This window comes from Poromitra crassiceps (assembly GCF_964638095.1).
Source record: "Poromitra crassiceps genome assembly, chromosome: 6".
Classification (NCBI taxonomy): Eukaryota; Metazoa; Chordata; class Actinopteri; order Beryciformes; family Melamphaidae; genus Poromitra; species Poromitra crassiceps.
The window spans coordinates 18,118,922-18,138,333 of record NC_139627.1 but is presented as its reverse complement, the minus strand read 5'-3'; the positions used below and the strand labels follow the sequence as shown (position 1 = coordinate 18,138,333).

Sequence of the window (19,412 nt, the reverse complement as noted above, 5' to 3'; positions counted from 1 at the left end):
CTTTTTTTTGAGGAGTTTATTTCTGTTGTCTACTCTCCTCAGAATTAGGTTTTAAGTTATATCTTGAAATGTAGTAAGAGTAATTGTATTGTGTCTTTACTCAATACACCACAAGAAATAGAAGAAATAAAATATGTAATATGTGATAAATACAATGCGTACATTACACAATGTACACCACAATACAATTTATAACAAGAATGGGGAACCTAGTAACCTATATATGTCGAACAAAAATATAAACGCAACACTGTTTTTTTGCTCCCATTTTTCATGAGATGAAGTAAAAGATCTAAGACTTTTTCTATGCACACAAATTTGTTTATGAGCACTTCTCCTTTGCCAGAATAATCCATCCACCTGACAGGTGTGACATATCAAGATGCTGATGAAACACCAGGATTATTATTGCACAGGTGTGTCTTGGGCTGCTCACAATAAAAGGCCAGTCTAAAATGTGCAGTTTTATCACACAACACAGTGACACAGATGTAGGAAGTTTTGAGGGACTGTGCAAATTGCATGCTGACTGCAGGAATGTCCACCAGAGCTGCTGCCTGTGAATTTAATGTTAATTTCACCACCATAAACCATAAACCATCTCCAATGTGTTCAGAAAATGTCCACTTCCGAAGTGGTGAATACCACAGGAGGGGGGCCGTTCCTATGGACTCTTCCCTTGAACACGATAAACACGACCGCATTTGAAGGCAGCATTATTGTGACGAGCTCATGGCACACCTGTGCAATAATCATGATGTAATCATGCCACACCTGTCAGGTGGATCAAGGGTGTCACCTTGTGTTGAAAAGTGGGAGGGCATAATCTAGTCATAGGCTATATGCCCTCCTCCTATAGTGTAGCCTATAGGCCCTGTAGGTCCCCAGCAAATTGATGAAGTGTTGTTAACGTCACAATTATTTGATTTTTTTAGAGAATGTAGAAGAATGACTGTTTACAGATAGTTATGAGATTCTGGACAAAATCATCTCTAACAATAAAAAAAAAAGTCAGATTTGGGTCTGAGAGAAACCATCTCGGGCATCCGTGGCCCTAATAATGTGGACTAAATGAGGGGTCCTTGATATGAAAAAGGCTGAGTCACTGCATTAGTCTGCATGTTAGCCCGGCTTACCACTGATGAAAAGACCAAACATGCATGCTACAGGAAGTGGCTAGCACCTTCTTGCAAGTAGCACCTAACAGTTTCCTCATGGTAACAGGAACACATCAGCAGGGCAGGTTTCAAGTGAAAAACATTTTCAGTGAAATATGGAGCCAAAGAGGAAACTATGAGGGCGCGTCCACATGAACACAGATATCATTGAAAGTGTAGTTTTTACATTTTTTATCAGTCAATAATAAGGCAGAGTGAGAAGTGAGTGAGGATCTTATCCGCTCAAGTTGAACTATTTTAATAATATTTTTTATTAATAATAATAATAATAATAATAATAATAATAGATAGGATTTATATAGCGCCTTTCAAGACACTCAAAGCGCTTCACATATCAGGGGAGGGAACTCAACTCATCCACCACCGATGTGTAGCACCCACCTGGATGATGCACGGCAGCCAGTTTGCACCAGAACGCTCACCACACATCAGCTCTCACGGTGGAGAGTTGAGGACTGAATGTGCCAGCTTCCCCAGGAAAGCCAGTAATGTAATGCAGCATTCACACTCAGCCATATGAAATAACTGTGTTTTAAATAGTTTTTGCAATGTCATGTGAACAGAGAGATATTCTAAAACACTGTTGGTGTGGACAGGGGGGGGGGGATTGCAAACGGAGGAGAAAAATGCATTTTCAGAAATATTTGTGTTCGTGTGGTTCCTGTTCAAACTCAATGTTTTGGAGGTTGCCAGCTCTTGGCATTGCCCACAGTTATAAGACTATGATATATGATTACTAATACTACTACTGTCTGGCAGTATAAGAGCAATACCACAAATACTATCTTTTTCTGAGAGACAGCTTTGATCCCCAGGCCATCAGACAGTAACCTGACGCTGCCAGATGGTTAGTTTCACATTCTGTTTCACAAACACACATCCATCTCGGAATGGAACAACTCAAGCCTTGAAGAGGGCAGTCACTTTTTTAAAGCTACTTGACAGGTGATTGGTTGACCTATCTGTCTATCACCGTCTGGGCATGTTAACTGCAACCAATCAGATCAACTTGCCTCTGACGTAGCAGCCTGCGACGGGAGAGCAGAGAGTGAACAACCAATAGAACTACAAATATCTGAGCATTGAATGATAGCAGTTAGCATGGAGGAATATAGGGTTAGGGTTGGGTTGAAAAAGTTAAAAGGTGTTAACGAACGAACGCCTGATCAGATCTCAAGATCTTAAGGATCCAGCTGGCTTGCGAGGTTAATGAAACTGATCAACAGGTCCATTACACTGCCACCACCCTAACCCACAGGAAACCTTACCCTGCCTATTCTCCCCCCACCCTCCCTCCACACACACCATAGATACAAACACACACACACACACACACACACACACACACACACACACACACACACACACACACACACACACACACACACACACACACACACACACACACACACACACACACACACACACAAACACACCACAACCACAACCACAGCATATACACTTTTTTTGCAGACATTTTGCGAACCTGCACAGGACTTTGCACAGACATTTTGTCACATAACATTGTGCATAGTGTTCTTGTTTGGATATTTATTATTATTCTCTCTTATCTCTACTTATATCTTGTGTTTCTTGATAGATTAATGGCATTCAGAGTGGAAGGCAAAGGAATCATTTCATGGTACGAGAGAAACTTGTTTTCAACTGTGTGCATATGACAATAAACACTTTGACATGACTGACTTTGACAGCAAACACAAAATTTGGCCTAAAGTAAGATGGTTGATATGGAAAGGTTCCTTAGCTAATAGTCCCATCTAGAAGTATCCTCTTTCACTACAAAGGAAGAATACACCTCTCTCATCTACATGTATTCAGTCTACAAAGGCACTTGGTCATATTGCATGTGAATGCTTGAGTGAGACTGTTACGCGCTTCCTTTGTCTTCTCTCTGGCATACCACAACAATTTCCTTGTTTAGACATTTCATAGTTTTTGTGCAACGCCCAAATATCAGTGTATCAGGCTTGTCAGTTTAGGTTATGCATGTTGAGCACAGGGCGAAATAGAGCAGTTTGTCTGAACAGGTGACTGTCTCAGCTGAGGGACAGGGAAGAGACATGGAGGCTGTGATTGGACTGTTGATGATGCTACTCGGACTCTCTCATGGTGAGCTCTTTGACTAGTCGACATATTAATATTCATGATGGTATATTGGGCGAATAAATGTTTTTATGTTGATCCAGTAATCCATATATTCTTCAATGAATACAAATACAAGATCATTATTGATCAAGTATGTGAGTATAGTTATGACCTCATCAGTGATGTTTACTGAAGCTGAATTAACTTCTCTGGCTGGAAATGAGCTGCCTGTCCTGGAGGATCGCTCACTTTTGTCAATAAATTAATTTACAATCTTCACTTTTTTTTCTTTTTTTTGTAATTAATTTGACAGATGTATGCATTAAGATTATCCTGCATACAATCCAGAACTGGAGCTCACAACATTTTGAGAGTTATAATCTGTAAATAGGAACTACAAAGGCCAGAGAGCAGTCTAGGTCTGTTTGGCAAGACCTCTGCTCTTCTTCTCTTCCCTCCTCTTCCCCCTATAAATATGGACAACTGGAATGAATAGTCATTGATTCCTCACAATATTCTTACTGTAAAAAAAAAGAACGTCACTTCATTAAACTGTCAAAAATGTAATCAATAATAATGATGATGATAATAATAATAATAATAATAATAATAATAATTATTATTATTATTATTCCACCAAGCAATACAGTTGATAGTTTTTGTTTCTTTTAAACAGACAAATATGCATTTGTCTGTTTAAAAGAAACATCAGTGATGTTTACTGAAGCTGATGGAACTGAGCTTTTGTCAATAAATGAATTAACAATCTTCACATTATTATTTTTAGTTTTTAGTTTTGTAATTAATTTGACAGATGTATGCATTAACGTTATCCTGCATACAACCCAGAGCTCACAACATTTTGAGAGTTTGTATCTGTATATAGGAACTACAAAGGCCAGAGAGCGGTCTAGGTCTGTTTGTCAAGACCTCTGCTCTTCTTCTCTTCGCCCTATAAATATGGACAACTGGAATGAATAGTCATTGATTCCTCACAATATTCTTACTGTAAAAAAAGAACGTCACTTCATTAAACTGTCAAAAATGTAATCAATAATAATGATGATGATAATAATAATAATAATAATAATAATAACATGCATTCTTCCACCAAGCAATACAGTTGATAGTTTTTGTTTCTTTTAAACAGACAAATGCATATTTGTCTGTTTAAAAGAAACAAAAACTATCATTTGAACAAAGAAGACATAATGAACCTGATTGAGCAAGCAATACAGTTTTTGAACAGCAGCTAAACAACTACAGTTAGTGTATGAATATAAATGAGCTGTCACAGCTGTTTATGTGGCTGCGGTTCCCAAGAAAAACCTTCAGTCTGCATGCTGTGGTCTGAGAGTCAAAGCTACACCTGTTATTCACAAATATATCCCTATATTGTAGCTTCATATTCAATACATTGATATGGCACTGTGGCACATGCCTAGAATCTTGCAGCAGTCATTAACATCGCTGCTGGTATTGTAAGAAATTGATACAGATTGTGATATAGCATAATATATATTTTTTCATCTTGTGTGTTTTTTGTTTGTTTGTTTGTTTTTTAATTTCCAGGTGTGGAAACCTACTGTGATGGGACACAGAACGAGACGTGTTACGGTGCTCTGGGAGGAACTGTGGATATCCGACTGTTGGCTCAAGGAACAAATCTACAAGTCTACAAATTCGCATGGATGAAAAATAAAAAAAACAAAGTTCTTACTGTGAGAAACAATATGGTTCAGCTTAATGACTTCAAAGACAGATCCTCCTTCACTGTGAGTAATGGAACATTTAGGCTACGTAACCTCACCTACTCTGACAGTGCTGAATATGACCTTCATATCTACACAAATGATGGACAGCAGTCGGGAACAAGACAACTTAAACTGTTCATACAAGGTAAATAAGTACTTTAATAAATTGTTGGAGAGATTATTAATAATGATAGAAGACATATTCCACTATCTCATAGCCATTTGTCAACTTCCAGCAGAAAGTAGAAGCCATGCTCAGTTTGGGCTTTATGGGAACAAATAAGGGCTGGGTTTCCCAAAAGCTTCTTTGCGCTAAGAAGCTAATTCAACCCTTCTTAAGGCCCCCTTAAGAAGCAAACGCGTTTCCCAATTGCTTCTTTACGAAGGCATGCGTTTCCCAAAAGCTTCTTAGCGCTAAGAAGCTTCTTTGACCCTTCTTAAGGCTCCCGTAAGAAGCCAACGAAGCCAACGCGTTTCCCGATTGCTTCTTAGCCTAAAATTATCTTCCAATTATCCTCCGTTAAGAAGGCTGCGTTTCCCAAAAGCTTCTTAGCGCTAAGATGATCTTTCGTTAAGAAGGTTTTGTAAGAAGGGTCTGGAGCCTTCTTAACACCTTCTTAATGACAAAACACTGGCAGATCCAGCCGCGTCAGGCAAAAGGAGATACTTGTGTCCACTGTTCCTCTTGTGTTTTTCCCTTTTTCCTTTCTTTCATGTACCCTTTAGTGTTTAAAATTAGGGAACACTTGAAAATCTCCCCTGTATGTATGGTTACTTGTGTTTTAAATGTTTTACCGTAGGCTATATTCCTCTAATCAGAATGGATTACTTTTATAATGTTGTGGATTTATATAGCACCTTTCACAGAACCCAAGGTCGCTTAAATTCTGTAGTGTTTCTCTGTTTTGTTGTATGCTGTGTATGTAAAGCAATTTGAACTGCAGTCCATGTCTGAAATAAATAATGTTTAATAAAGTTTAACATGACCATGATTAGGTGTTAACAGTGTTTCTCAACCACTGAGTCGTGGCCCACTGCTGGGCTCAGAGTGCCATCAAGTGAGCCGCTCCAGTTAAGATGCTTCTTAAGAGCCTTCTATTTTTTTTATTTTTCTCGACTCTTAAGAAGGCGTTTGGGAAACACTTCTTTGGAGCCTTCTTAACTCCTTAAGAAGCTTCTTAACTCCTTAAGAAGCTTCTTAACTCTTAAGAAGCTTCTTTGTTGGGAAACTCAGCCAAGGTCAGTTAGTAATATAAGTGTGAAAAATAAAATGTGTGATTGTTATAATTGATAATACAGTGTCAGTAATATGATTTTCATTAATTTAATTAATGAATGTATTTGTTCCAATCATGATAATGCTGAAAACAACATTTCAATTTTCAATTTACACATTCCATAATTTACACATTGCATGGCCGGAATGTTACAGATAAATTAGTAAAAACTAATTTGACACTAGTTGAGTTGAGCCTGGAGCTAGGTAGCCTATATACTGTATTTTACTATTTGCAAACAAATGCAAACTAGAAAAGAGAAACACTTTAGCCTACATGAAATGCTACAAAGAGAACATTTCCATGACCAAATATACAGTTGTACTGTTACTGTACTGCATCACTGTTGTTGTTTGAAAACCTTGTTAATCCAAAGTTGGTGATTTTCATGTTTTCACATTAATCAAAGGATGACATGAGTGGGTTGGGAAATTGTCAAACCTTTTGTGTTTTATGAAACTCTTTTAAAACCACTGGATCAACTCTAAATGTTTTATGAAACTCTTTTAAAACCACTGGATCAACTCTAAATGCACGGTGCAGAATAGCAGAAAGTGACATTTTGGAGACACAAGGTTTTCACACAACAGTGACAGCAAAATGACTGACACCAGACGACTCCAAGAAATGACATTGACAAAAGATTCTGCCAATGTCCAAACTCATCTGAGTCCATTTCCCTCAGCACCTGTGTCCACTGCCCAGCTGGCTGATGAGTGTCTGTCCCAGGGAGAGGTGATGGTGTCCTGCTCCTCTGAGACGGGGGACAGTCCTCAGTACAGCTGGACTCTGGACGGACGCACACTGAGGGACACCGAGCTCGTCTCTGGTGATAAACCGACAAACAACAACATGACAAACAACAACACGACAAACAACATCACTCTGAAACCAGGCCTGATGGGACTTCTTGTCTGCTTGGTCAAGAATAACATCAGTAAAGCCACTGCAAGCAAGAACATATCAACCTGTCAAGGTGAGCCAGAACATGAAAAAGTGTGATGTTGGGGCGTCCAGGTGCAGTGGTAGATTCTCTGCCTACTAACACGAGGGTCGTGGGTTCGTGGGGTGTGCATACAGGCACAATTGGCTGTACTGCGGGTGGGAAGCGCGATTAAGGGTATGTGTCCTGGTCGCTGTACTAGCGCCTCCTCTGGTTGGTCGGGGCACCTGTCCAAGTGGAAGTGGAACTGTGGCAAATAATGTGATCCTCCCACCTGCTACGTCCTGCCGGTGATACTCCTCGCTGTCAGGTGAAAATAAGCTGCTGGCTACTGCAAATGTGTCAGAGGAAGCATGTGGTAGTAAGACTCTCAACTGGGACAACCTAGCAGGGAATTGGCCAAGTACAATTGGGGACAAGAAGAAAAGGTGTGATGATTATGATGTTGTGACTGTCGTATTTGCCCACAGGCTTCATGTGTGACAACTGTACCTCATCCAATGAGACCAATGCCAAGTATATTAGCGGTAAGTCAATGTTATGGTCACATACAGCTGTCATTCAAGAGCTGTCACTGGTTAGTCTAACTGTCAATCATAGGATGTCATTTGAGTGAATGGAGTAAGGTTACTGGCTAGCTCGTCTCGGTGGGCGGGCCTAATCACCATTCAGACGAGTGGTTTCAGGTGCGCTCGAGATGCCATTGAGAGCTGAGGGAGCACATGAGCCAGTGTGTGAGGGTGAGTGAGCACATGAGCCAGTGTGTGAGGGTGAGGGAGCACATGAGCCAGTGTGAGAGGGTGAGGGAGCACATGAGCCAGTGTGAGAGGGTGAGGGAGCACATGAGCCAGTGTGTGAGGGTGAGGGAGCACATGAGCCAGTGTGTGAGGGTGAGGGAGCACATGAGCCAGTGTGAGAGGGTGAGGGAGCACATGAGCCAGTGTGTGAGGGTGAGGGAGCACATGAGCCAGTGTGTGAGGGTGAGGGAGCACATGAGCCAGTGTGTGAGGGTGAGTGAGCACATGAGCCAGTGTGTGAGGGTGAGTGAGCACATGAGCCAGTGTGTGAGGGTGAGGGAGCACATGAGCCAGTGTGTGAGGGTGAGGGAGCACATGAGCCAGTGTGTGAGGGTGAGGGAGCACATGAGCCAGTGTGTGAGGGTGAGGGAGCACATGAGCCAGTGTGTGAGGGTGAGGGAGCACATGAGCCAGTGTGTGAGGGTGAGTGAGCACATGAGCCAGTGTGTGAGGGTGAGTGAGCCATGAGCCAGTGTGTGAGGGTGAGGGAGCACATGAGCGAGTGTGTGAGGGTGAGGGAGCACATGAGTCAGTGTGTGAGGGTGAGGGAGCACATGAGTCAGTGTGTGAGGGTGAGGGTGCACATGAGCCAGTGTGTGAGGGTGAGTGAGCACATGAGCCAGTGTGTGAGGGTGAGTGAGCACATGAGCCAGTGTGTGAGGGTGAGGGAGCACATGAGCCAGTGTGTGAGGGTGAGTGAGCACATGAGCCAGTGTGTGAGGGTGAGGGAGCACATGAGCCAGTGTGTGAGGGTGAGGGAGCACATGAGCCAGTGTGTGAGGGTGAGTGAGCACATGAGCCAGTGTGTGAGGGTGAGGGAGCACATGAGCCAGTGTGTGAGGGTGAGGGAGCACATGAGCCAGTGTGTGAGGGTGAGGGAGCACATGAGCCAGTGTGTGAGGGTGAGTGAGCCATGAGCAGCTGTGGGAAGACTGAGGCAGTGTGTGGACTCCGTCAGATCAGCGTGGGTCTAAGTTCAACTCAAGTATCAGAAGAGAGACTAGTGAAACAGGAAGTTAACTGCAGATCAAGAGGCTTCCAGATGCTGAGAGTTAACTTTGAATACCAAACCGGTAAAGAGACTGTTGTGAGCGTGGATCTGACCACAGCCCAGTGACTGTTTGTTTGTCAGCGTTTGTCGTCTGTTTGTCGTGTGCTCGTATTAACGGGATGTTGAAGTCAAGTTCAGCACAACACTGTGTGAACTGACCACTGAAGCAGACAGACGTCTACCAGGCAGAGCACTGTGAGGGCAAGAGGGCGAGACGATGGAGGTGTCAAGGTGCAGTTTGGGTCAAGTCAGCAGAGCCAGAGCAACAGTGCAGGAGGCCTCCTCTGTGTCTCACCTATGCTGCAGCCTGATGCTACTGGTCCATTCATTCATCCAAATGTTTATGGATAGTTGGTTTTGATGGTAATGTTGAAACCCCTAGACAACGAGGTAGCCAAAATAGTTATGTGATGAGAGACCAGCTAACTGGCCCGTGACATTCAACATGAGCTGCAACCACGACCAAAGAACCTTTAAGTGAGGCCACCACCACGGGTGGCTCCACAGAGTTCGTTAGAGCCTCCACTCACATCAGACCCTCCAATCAAACCATGACTGTCAAAACCACAGACCCCTGGTACATTAGTATGTGATGATTCATTCACTGATGTCATTTCTCTTTTCATATTATTATCTTTGCATCTCCTGGCAGACTGGCTAACTCAGCATGTGATCTCTTGTCATTTGAACAGGACACATCGGGCTCATTGCTGGTTCTCTGTCGGCGCTGCTCGTTCTCTTAGTGGTTGTGGGCGGAGTCTGCTGTGTTGTGATGAAAAAGAAGAAGAAAGGAACCAGGAAGAAACAAGGTCCACAAACATTCAGCTCTTTTGTATCCACAGTAGAGTGTGCACATATCTGCTGTTGCTAATGATACAGGCTGCAGTTGATCTCCAGATGTGCTGAGTGTCAGGAGAACTGTCACACAGCACGGCTTAACACTGAACACATGCAGCACATTTACTTGCTGTCACTGGGCCTTTGTGATCATGTGATCATCAGCGGACATGTTTTGACCACCTGATTGACCTCCATCTCTCCTCTCCACAGAGAGCGGACAGGACATGACCTACGCTGACGTCCACATCTTGCAGCACCAGGTGAAGTCACGGGAGGAAAAGGCCCACATGGAGGAGGAGGAGGACAGCCAGGTCAATGTGTCGGGGGACCACAGGCAGCTCACTGAGGCCCAGTCGGAGGTGGAGGTCAACGTGCCCACTGAACAGACTGAGGATGACTGCGTGTACGCCAAGGTGGTGAAGAAATAAACTGCTCAGTATTTACAATGTATGCAGAACTGCTGATTGGCTGCCTGATCGGCAGGGTAAGGGGGGGGGGGGGTGCATATCATGGTGCAGATGCGGAAAACCTCCAAAACCAACATGGCAGCTCCTTGTAGAAGAAAACTGAGACAGAACATGTCAAACCAGATTGCAAAACTAATGGCTTGTAGAAGCACATGTTTTTCCAGGAAGGAAGCTAATAGCTTCCTATTCATAGCTTTCAAGGGGCGTTACGTGCTGCCGGGAACGCCCACCTGGCGGTCAAAAAACAAACTTGTTCATTCGCTGCCAGCCAAGTCGACTAGTTTCTCACGCAGTGTTTGTTCAGCCGTTTGTACACACGTCTTTGCAGCCAACATTTCCTCAAAGGTAAGCTCAAGTAACGTTACAATAATGATTAAAATACCCCGTTAACGTTACTTGAGCTTACCTTTGATGAAATGTTGGCTGCAAAGACGTGTGTACTTTGATGGTAGCCATTTGCCCTCCCCAGCGACTGAACCACGTCTAATCGCACAAATCCACAACCTCCTCCTGTCTGAGTTTTCTTTCTCCGACGGCATTCTGTAAAAGCACAAGCCAGGCGAAAATGCCGGATACCTGTTGTGCTATCGGTTGCACTAACCGACGAGGAGACACGCCTGGCTTGTGCTTTTACAGAATGCCGTCGGAGAAAGAAAACTCACACACACACACCCACACCCACACCAGTCCCCTTACGAGGGAACTGCTTTTTACTGGCAGAGCTGTGCTGCGCGTTTCCAATATGAAGCAGACACTGGAGTCACGGTGCAAAGTGAATCGATTCACCGTGTCAGTATGTCACTAATGAAACAGAGCTGTGCTGCGTTTAAATATTCCTGACTGGAAACTGGAGGAAAAAAGACCGCTTTTTGATGCATCTGCGTCTGGTCAGTGTTAAGCGCCATTGTTGTTTTGAGTTTTGACCGCCAGAAGGGGCGTTCCTTGTACTTACGTAACGCCCCTTGAAAGCTATGAATAGGGCAACAATACAGAGTCAGTCACACTTGTCACATTCTGTGAGTCGTTAGGTTGAAACATGACTAAAGTATATCTGTACTGTACGGACAAGGAGAAACTTGTTTTTCATCATATGGGAGCTTTAATGAATGTGCCAAAGCTTGCTCATCTCATCCTCAATATTAGACATTCATTCATGAGTGAATGCATTTTATAATGAAATAGAGGTTATGTACTTATGTGTGTGTATATTGTGTGTATGTATATAATGTATATGTTTTATTTAGATATACTATTATATGTATGACTGTGTCTCAACTCTTATTAATGAGTGGTAGTCAACCTTTGTTTTTATTGGGGGTATTGTGTTTGCCCTGTATGTCGAGTGACACAATAATAAAATGATCTATCTACTATCTCTCTCTCTCTCTGTATCCTATAATATAATATAATACTATACTAGATCAAATACCATACTACACATTCACACCTACGGGCAAATTAGAGTCATCAGTTTACCTGACCATGTCTTAGGACTGTAGGAAGACACCGGTAGTCCCACTTATCTAGGGACCACCTCTAGGGACTACTCGACTGCAATTGCCGTTTTAGTTTGTGTATATTGTGTGTATGTATATAATGTATGTATAAAGTTTTATTTAGATATATATTCTATTATATGTATGACTGTGTCTCAACTCTTATTGAGTGGTAGTCAACCTTTGTTTTTATTGGGGGTATTGTGTTTGTCCTGTATGTCAAGTGACACAATAATAAAATGATCTATCTACTATCTCTCTCTCTCTCTGTATCCTGGCTATAATATAATATAATACTATACTAGATCAAATACCATACTACACATTCACACCTACGGGCAAATTAGAGTCATCAGTTTACCTGACCATGTCTTAGGACTGTAGGAAGACACCGGTAGTCCCACTTATCTAGGGACCACCTCTAGGGACTACTCGACTGCAATTGCCGTTTTAGTTTGACAAGCCTTCTAATTGACATGTAATCAGATTCAGTACAGTTTAATTACATGTTTATAAGTCAATCTTGTTGCTGTATTTCTTTTACTTTACTCTTCTGATTGAAATCCATGATCCACCTCGCTTTTGGAAAAAATCACACCCAGGTTTAGAAGTAAGTGGTGCAGGTGGTTTAGTCCCTGGGTTGTGCAGGTCACCCCCTTCTGCCCCGCCCCCCTCTCCATATGCATAGGCTACTCCTGATTGGTCAATCCTCTGGACACCTTGTGCTACAAATAGACACGTCATATTATAAAAGCGGCTGCATGGCTTAAAAACTGGCAGGAACAAAGTGAAGTGCTCAGTTTGTTGCCAGGCAGAGTGGGAAGTGAGTGAGGATCTTATCTGTTGAACTATTTTACACTCTTTGTTCGACCAACCATGGGGGTGTGGAGTCCGCACGACCGCACCATGTCATTAGTCCATGGGTACCAGATTCCGGTACCACTCAAGGTGGCAAAACTTGCTTATAATTTTTGATAAGACACATGTCTGTAGATGATATTTTGGTATGATAGCCATTCCTTAGTGGTAGCTGTGACACAGTTACCAGCTCATGAAGTGAACCACCCCTAAAGTAAATTGCATTTAGACGCTGGTGCATATCCTGGGTTAGGCATATGGTCAGGGCATTTTTCAATGTTTGGTACTATTGTTTTTGGTCCTATTTTAAATGGGACCTTCTTAGCTTTCATTTAAGGCAACTGCTGCTAACAACAACTGCTGTTTGCTTCAAGAGGAAACCTGCCTATCTCTGCTGCCAAAAGGGCCTAAACACCTCGGCCCTTTTCACACCTAGAAAACATCCACTTTGCACTCAACAAGAACAAGAACAGCTCAGAAGTTAACTGAAAATGCATGCTGACATAAGCATGATCCCATCATTTTTTACTAATCTATTCATATCCTAATTAATATTAGGTCAATAATAGATTAGTGTAATTGTGTTAATATTCCCATGAAATACTTTGGCCTAGATGTTATTTTCTAATGTTAGAAGTAACTGGTCAAGATGAGCTCTGATAATAAGACTGTTGGTAGGGGGGCTCAGCCCCTAATCAGAATGTGACATGCAGATGTGATGGGGCCAGTTTTGTATATTTTTATCTGTTCAGTTTGACAGAGAACTGCCGTCTGACTGTCCCTGAAGGCCACAGCTGTGGCCTAATCACAGAAAGTACCCTCACCTGTGCAGGCAGCACAGGTGAGGGTATATAAGGAGCCACAGTCAATGAGAGAGATTGAAAAAGAGAGCAGAGAGGAGAAAGATGGCTGACTGACAGGAGTCCAGACGGAGGAGCGGCGGAGATGGGGAGCAGCGTTCAGCCCTGCCTGCGGCTTGGGTGAGATGCAGGTGTGAGCGGCTTGGCCGCTGAGTACCCCTCTCTCCAGGCGTACCTATGGGCGCACCGTGGCGGATTCACGGGGGAGAAGGAGAGAGGGGGAAGGCCCGGAAGCCGCTCCACCTGGAACTGGGAGCCGCAGGCGGGGTGGGGCTCCCCAGTCTCTTACAGATGCCGTTCCTCGTCCAGACGAGAGGGACAGAGACACACAGAGGAGGGAAGCAGGAGAGACGTACAGGACGAGACGGGAGAGCCAACACCCGCAAACTCCAAGGAAAGGACACGGTCGAGAGCCAGAGAGAGGGAGGAGAAGCCGCCACCGAGAGACGAGACGTTGTGTGTGAGCCAGGTGACGCAGATCTGAGACAAGGGTCATCCCACAGAAGAGCGACACAGAGACCAAACGCAGACCGGAGCCGAGCGGTGTAGCGGTGACCAGCGCTGATCGCCGGTGAAAGCCAGGGGGAAGCCAAGGACCCGCAGCAGAGGGGTAAACGTTTCAATCATCTAATTGCAGCGCCGCAGAGCCAGCTGGCTACGCCTCTTGACACGGTCTGGCTACGCCTCTTGACACGGTCTGGCTACGCCTCTTGACACGGTCTGGTATACACATCACCCTTCAAAATAAAATACTCGTTATTTTTCTCTTGATTTAAAGAATTACAAGAACAATTATGCTTTCTATCTTCCACACTGAGCGTACCCAGCGAGCATTTTTTGGTTGAAAAGACGTTTAAAAAACGTTTAGGGTCAACGTTGAAAAAACGTGCAAGGAAGGTTTGAAAGTGAAAGTTTTTTCACCCACTATTTGCAGACGTTTATTGAACGTTCAGATTTAGACCATATTTCACCAGGTTCTTAAATTAAAAATTCAGCAGCGCACACCCCGCTTTCCCACATTCAAGCCAGTCCGCTTAACGCGCTGAGCTATACATTTTCTTATACTCTATAGAGAGCTGGGCACATATATACTCTATCTCGCACACAACTTGTAGACTACATGATTGTCGACGATCGGGAGTTAAGTTATTTTATGTGATGTGTACGAGACTATTATATTAATGTAACAGACTAAAATTATGTTGTGTGTGTGTGTGTTGTCTATAGGCTGTAGCCTATGGCTTCAGAGGTTACTTCATTTAACACCAGAGACTGAGGAGGTACACAGAGCCTCCTCGCAGAGGAATAACATAGCGTGCCCAGAGCACCTCGTTCCGCACTTGGTGCAGACCGGTGCAGACTTGCTTTGGTCTAGTCTAGTCAGTCACGGTTAGTATAGCTAGCAATTAAGTACTTGCGCATGCATGTTGCGGCAGGAACTGAATTCATTATTTTATAGTATTGCGCTAAACTATTAACCATAGTTGTGTCCTGGAAGCTTTTTGCTGGCACCACATAGCCTATATAGTCCCATATTTATGATATTTCATGTGACATAAAATGCGTTGAAATGTAGTTTTCGTATAGACCAGATTTCAACGCTCAGTTACACAATAAAATGGACAAATGCCAATCCACACACTATCAATATTGCCTCTATTCCAAGCTACAACAAATGTTTTAACAATATGATGAACCAAATTGTGTTTTTTTACACGTTGACGTTGTAACCGCATTTTAGCCGGTTGAAAAGAGGGTGAAATTAGGTCTTAGACGTTCAAACCCAATATCACCCAGATTTCAACTAAAAATCAACGTTGAAAAAACGTTTTGTGCTCGCTGGGTAGTTAGGCTCGTTTTTCAACTCACCCAACACATTTTGTTTTTCATACTGTATATTTTATGGATTTGGAAAATGTTTCTAAATCATTTTTAAAGGTTGTAGACAGAGTAGAGTTTTGCTATACAGTATTTACATTTCTGTATAAAATATTTGGTCAAAATAATTACATTGTTCATTAAAAATTAAATTTTTTTACCTTCAATGAATATTCAAAATTTGACAGTTTCAAGTATAAATGGTGGTAGTGCATCAATGCTATATTTAATCCATAAATAAAAATAAATAATATAAAAATAAATAAATAAATACATGTGTATTTATGCCAGCTGGCCAGCTGGCGTAGCCAGCTGGCTCTGCGGCGCTGCAATTAGATGTATCTCAAACGTTTCGACGAGCCCCTCTGTCGAGTTAAGTACCTGTTTTACCCCTGGCTCCGTCCTCCCTGCTTGCACTTTATTCAATACGCCGATGGCCGGATTTTAATACCATTCTAGCCTTTTAATATTTGTCACTTCCCCCTTGTTTTGATCGGGCCCTTTTATCTCCAGCCAGTTTTTAATCGTCCACTGTCCCATTTTAATTCCCCCCTGTCAAGCCCACCGGGACTCTTTTTTGGCCGTTAGAACAGCTCACTAACTCCTCAACCTCAATCGGAGTGCCGTGTTTATATGCATGTTTTTGAGCTTAATACCTACGGGTTCGTTTTTATAAGAGTGCAGTGGCTGTTGAAACGGATATATTTTTTGATGTGGAACTATGTGCATTGAGTGACAGTTAGCTGACGCTATACTTTGGCCCCATCAAGGGAACCGGAGGACCAGGACGGGAGACCAGAGCCGGAAGCAGCGACGATTGGACTTTTTAGCATAGTACTGGACTTGGGGCCGGGCCGGGGAAATCATTTTAATATATTTTTGTAATAAACATGGTTAACTTTTTACCTTGGGTTTTTAGTGGTTTTTTACTCTGCTCACTCCTGATTTTAAAGAACCTGTGTGACCACCTCTTTTATTCTTAATGAGTTCCTAGTCTCTTTTAAAACTAGGTGGCGTTGTCGGCAACACGTTTAGAATATTAACCAGGTTTTTTATGTGGTTTTAGCCACGTTACACATACAGTGCCTCACAAAAGTGGTTGAACACCCCCCCCCCCCCACCACCAGCAGCAGCTAAACAACTAATATAGCCAGTTCAGTAGTACATTTTTTTTTTTAATGAAAAATGTAATATGTGCTGTTTGAAGTATCCACCAACCCCTTTCACTTTGGCAAACCTCAACTCAAATACACAGTGGAGTCCACTGCAATGAATGCAAGGGCAGAACCGAAGCTGCCCTGGCATTATAGCTACACTCACTGAGCACTTTACTGGAACCCCAGACTAATACTGGGTAGGTATCAGCTTTCAGCTCGGTGTTAACCGGCTACCAAAGTGACATCCGCCTTAAGGTTTGACGTGTTGCATTCTGAGATACTTTTCTGCTGACCAAAGTTGTTGTTTTTGCACCATTCTGTGTAAATTCTTGAGACTGTTGTGATATCAGCAGTTTCAGAAGGGTTGTACCAACAACCATGCCGTGCCGCGGTCAAAGTCTCTTATGGTGTGAGTTGCATATGTTAATTAGTTTGTTCAGCCATAGTAACCACACGCAATGCCAGCATTGGTAAAATAGCTGTTGAATTCAACAATTTGATCAGAGTGAAATAAATTATAAACAATAAACACATGTTGCATGCAGGTGTAATTACCCCTCAAGTAGGTCAACAACAGACACGTTTGATGTTAAATCCGACAGACCAGAGCTTTGAAATGAAACCCACCACGTCTCTTGCCCAGGACAAAACTATCCCTTATTTTGACAGAATGTTCCATATGTTTATGGGCAATTAGAGGGTTATTGTGCTTTTGACTTTAATTGAATGTACCTGTGCTGTAAATCCTGTGTTAAGACAGCATCCAAAATTAGCACCAGCCAAATGCTGGTAAAATATGCACCAGCCAAATGCTGGTAAAATATGCAAGTGGCTGGTAGATTTGCTTCACTCACCATCCAAAAAAACCACAATGGTCTATCGAGTGGCTGGTAAAATGTTTACATTCACTAGCCATTTGACTGGACAAAAAAGTTAATTTTGGACCCTGTATTGAGATCCAGGTGAATGTATTTCTTGTTGTGCTGTTGGTTTTTGAGTGTTCAGGTGGCTGTGCTATAAATCCTGTTGAGTCAGGTGAATGTGTCTTAGTTAATCTGGCTTTAATTCTGCATACCGGTATGTGCACTGTGAGGGGGGGCTCTTTGTGACCATGCACAGGGGCCCATGTCATATTCCGCCTATGGGGCATAAGATGTTGGGAGAAGTACATTCCTCTATACCGGTGGAGAGGAGTGGAACAAAATCCCTAACGGAATTGAATCTGCAAATTCTCTAAATGGTTTTAAAAATCTGAAAAGATTATTGCTGAGTAAACTAGAGTAATGTGCAAGCCTTCTGTTGTCATGGTTATTGAACTTGTGTGTTTTTGTTGATTGTTCTATTTGGTTTATTTGATGTTGTATGTCCTGTTTTTATAAGACCAGGGACCATGTTGGAAATAAGTGTTCACACTATTAGATGTCTCTCTTGGATTTTGTTATTCTATATCCATGAAATCAATCAATCAGATACTCTGGTACCAGACCTATGAGCATCCTTATGCTTGACTATGGTGTGTGTTAGGGCCAATCCATGTCTAAAGCACAGAAGTCCAATAATAGAACACTCAGGTTCAGATCAGGAAACCATCCCAATCATGCCCCTCCAAGTGCTGTGAGCAGTGGCGGACTGCATAATCGGGCACGTCGGGCAAATGCCCGGTGGCCTGGCCTGGCCTGCCAATTTTTTTTTTTTTTTTTTGCAGGCCAGGCCAGGCCACTCACTGAACAGCAGGCCAGGCGCCGCCTACTGGTTTACTAGTGGTTTTATTACTTTATTCAGGTTTAAAGTGTGTGCATCTCATTGTAAAATTGGACTTGGCCCAAATTGGGCTTCAAACGGCTCAAATTGGGCTTCAAACGGCCCAAATCGGGCTTTAAACTACCCAAATCTGGCTTTAAACTACCCAAATCTGGCTTCAAACGGCCCAAATTGGGCTTCAAACGCCCCAAATTGAGCTTCAAACGCCCCAAATCTTTCGCCGCCGCCCTTCGGACGCCGGCACGCGCGTCGGCCCGTATCGGCCTGGCCTGCTTGGTATCTAATGCCCGGCCTGAATTATGATCCCAGTCCGCCCCTGGCTGTGAGCATTCCAGTTTTTGTGTTTTGTGTTTCTCATGTTCCTTGATGCCACAGGGCTAAAATACAATTTAGGCAGAAATTGTGGAAAAATGTCTGTCATTGATGGGTTGAAGAGCTCAAGTCACCTCTATATGTGTCAGAAAAAAATCACAACTGGCCTTAAATGAAATCTAAGAAGGTCCCCTTTAAAATAGGACCAAAAACAATAGTACAAAAGATTGAAAAATGTCCTGACCATGTACCCAGGATATGCACCAGCGTCTAAAATGCAATTTACTTTAGGGGTGGTTAACTTCATGAGCTGGTAGCTGTGTCACAGCTACCACTATCATACCAAAATATCATCTACAGACTTGTATGTTATAAAAAATCATAAGCAAGGTTTGCCACCTTGAGTGGTACCGACAAGTGAGATTTTGAGCTCTGGCCCATGGACTACATAGGACATAACAGTGTTTGAAATAGTTTTGTGTTGTCGTGTAGACGGAGAGATATTCTAAAACACCGTGGATGTGGCCTCTGGTGGCCATATTGGAGGTTGCCGGCTCTTGGCAGTGGCCACAGTTATAAGACTATAATACACTGTATTATTACTAATACTACTAGTGCCAAAAACACTAAGAGAAATGCCACCTTTTTCTGAGGGACAGCTTTTACCCCCAGGCCAT

The 19,412-nt window shown here is 42.9% G+C and overlaps 1 protein-coding gene across 1 annotated transcript; it reads left to right on the top strand.

Annotated features, from left to right (window-relative positions):
- Positions 1-3,180: 3,180 nt before the first annotated feature.
- Positions 3,181-10,374, top strand: LOC310777770 (uncharacterized protein; the record flags this gene model as incomplete). The annotated part of the gene is made up of 6 exons (XM_083638132.1): positions 3,181-3,308; positions 4,857-5,183; positions 7,001-7,291; positions 7,729-7,785; positions 9,799-9,915; positions 10,157-10,374. Exons 1-6 carry the CDS (start codon positions 3,260-3,262, stop codon positions 10,372-10,374), a joined length of 1,059 nt encoding a protein of 352 aa, XP_083494258.1. The 5' UTR covers positions 3,181-3,259.
- Between the last annotated feature and the right edge of the window lie 9,038 nt (positions 10,375-19,412).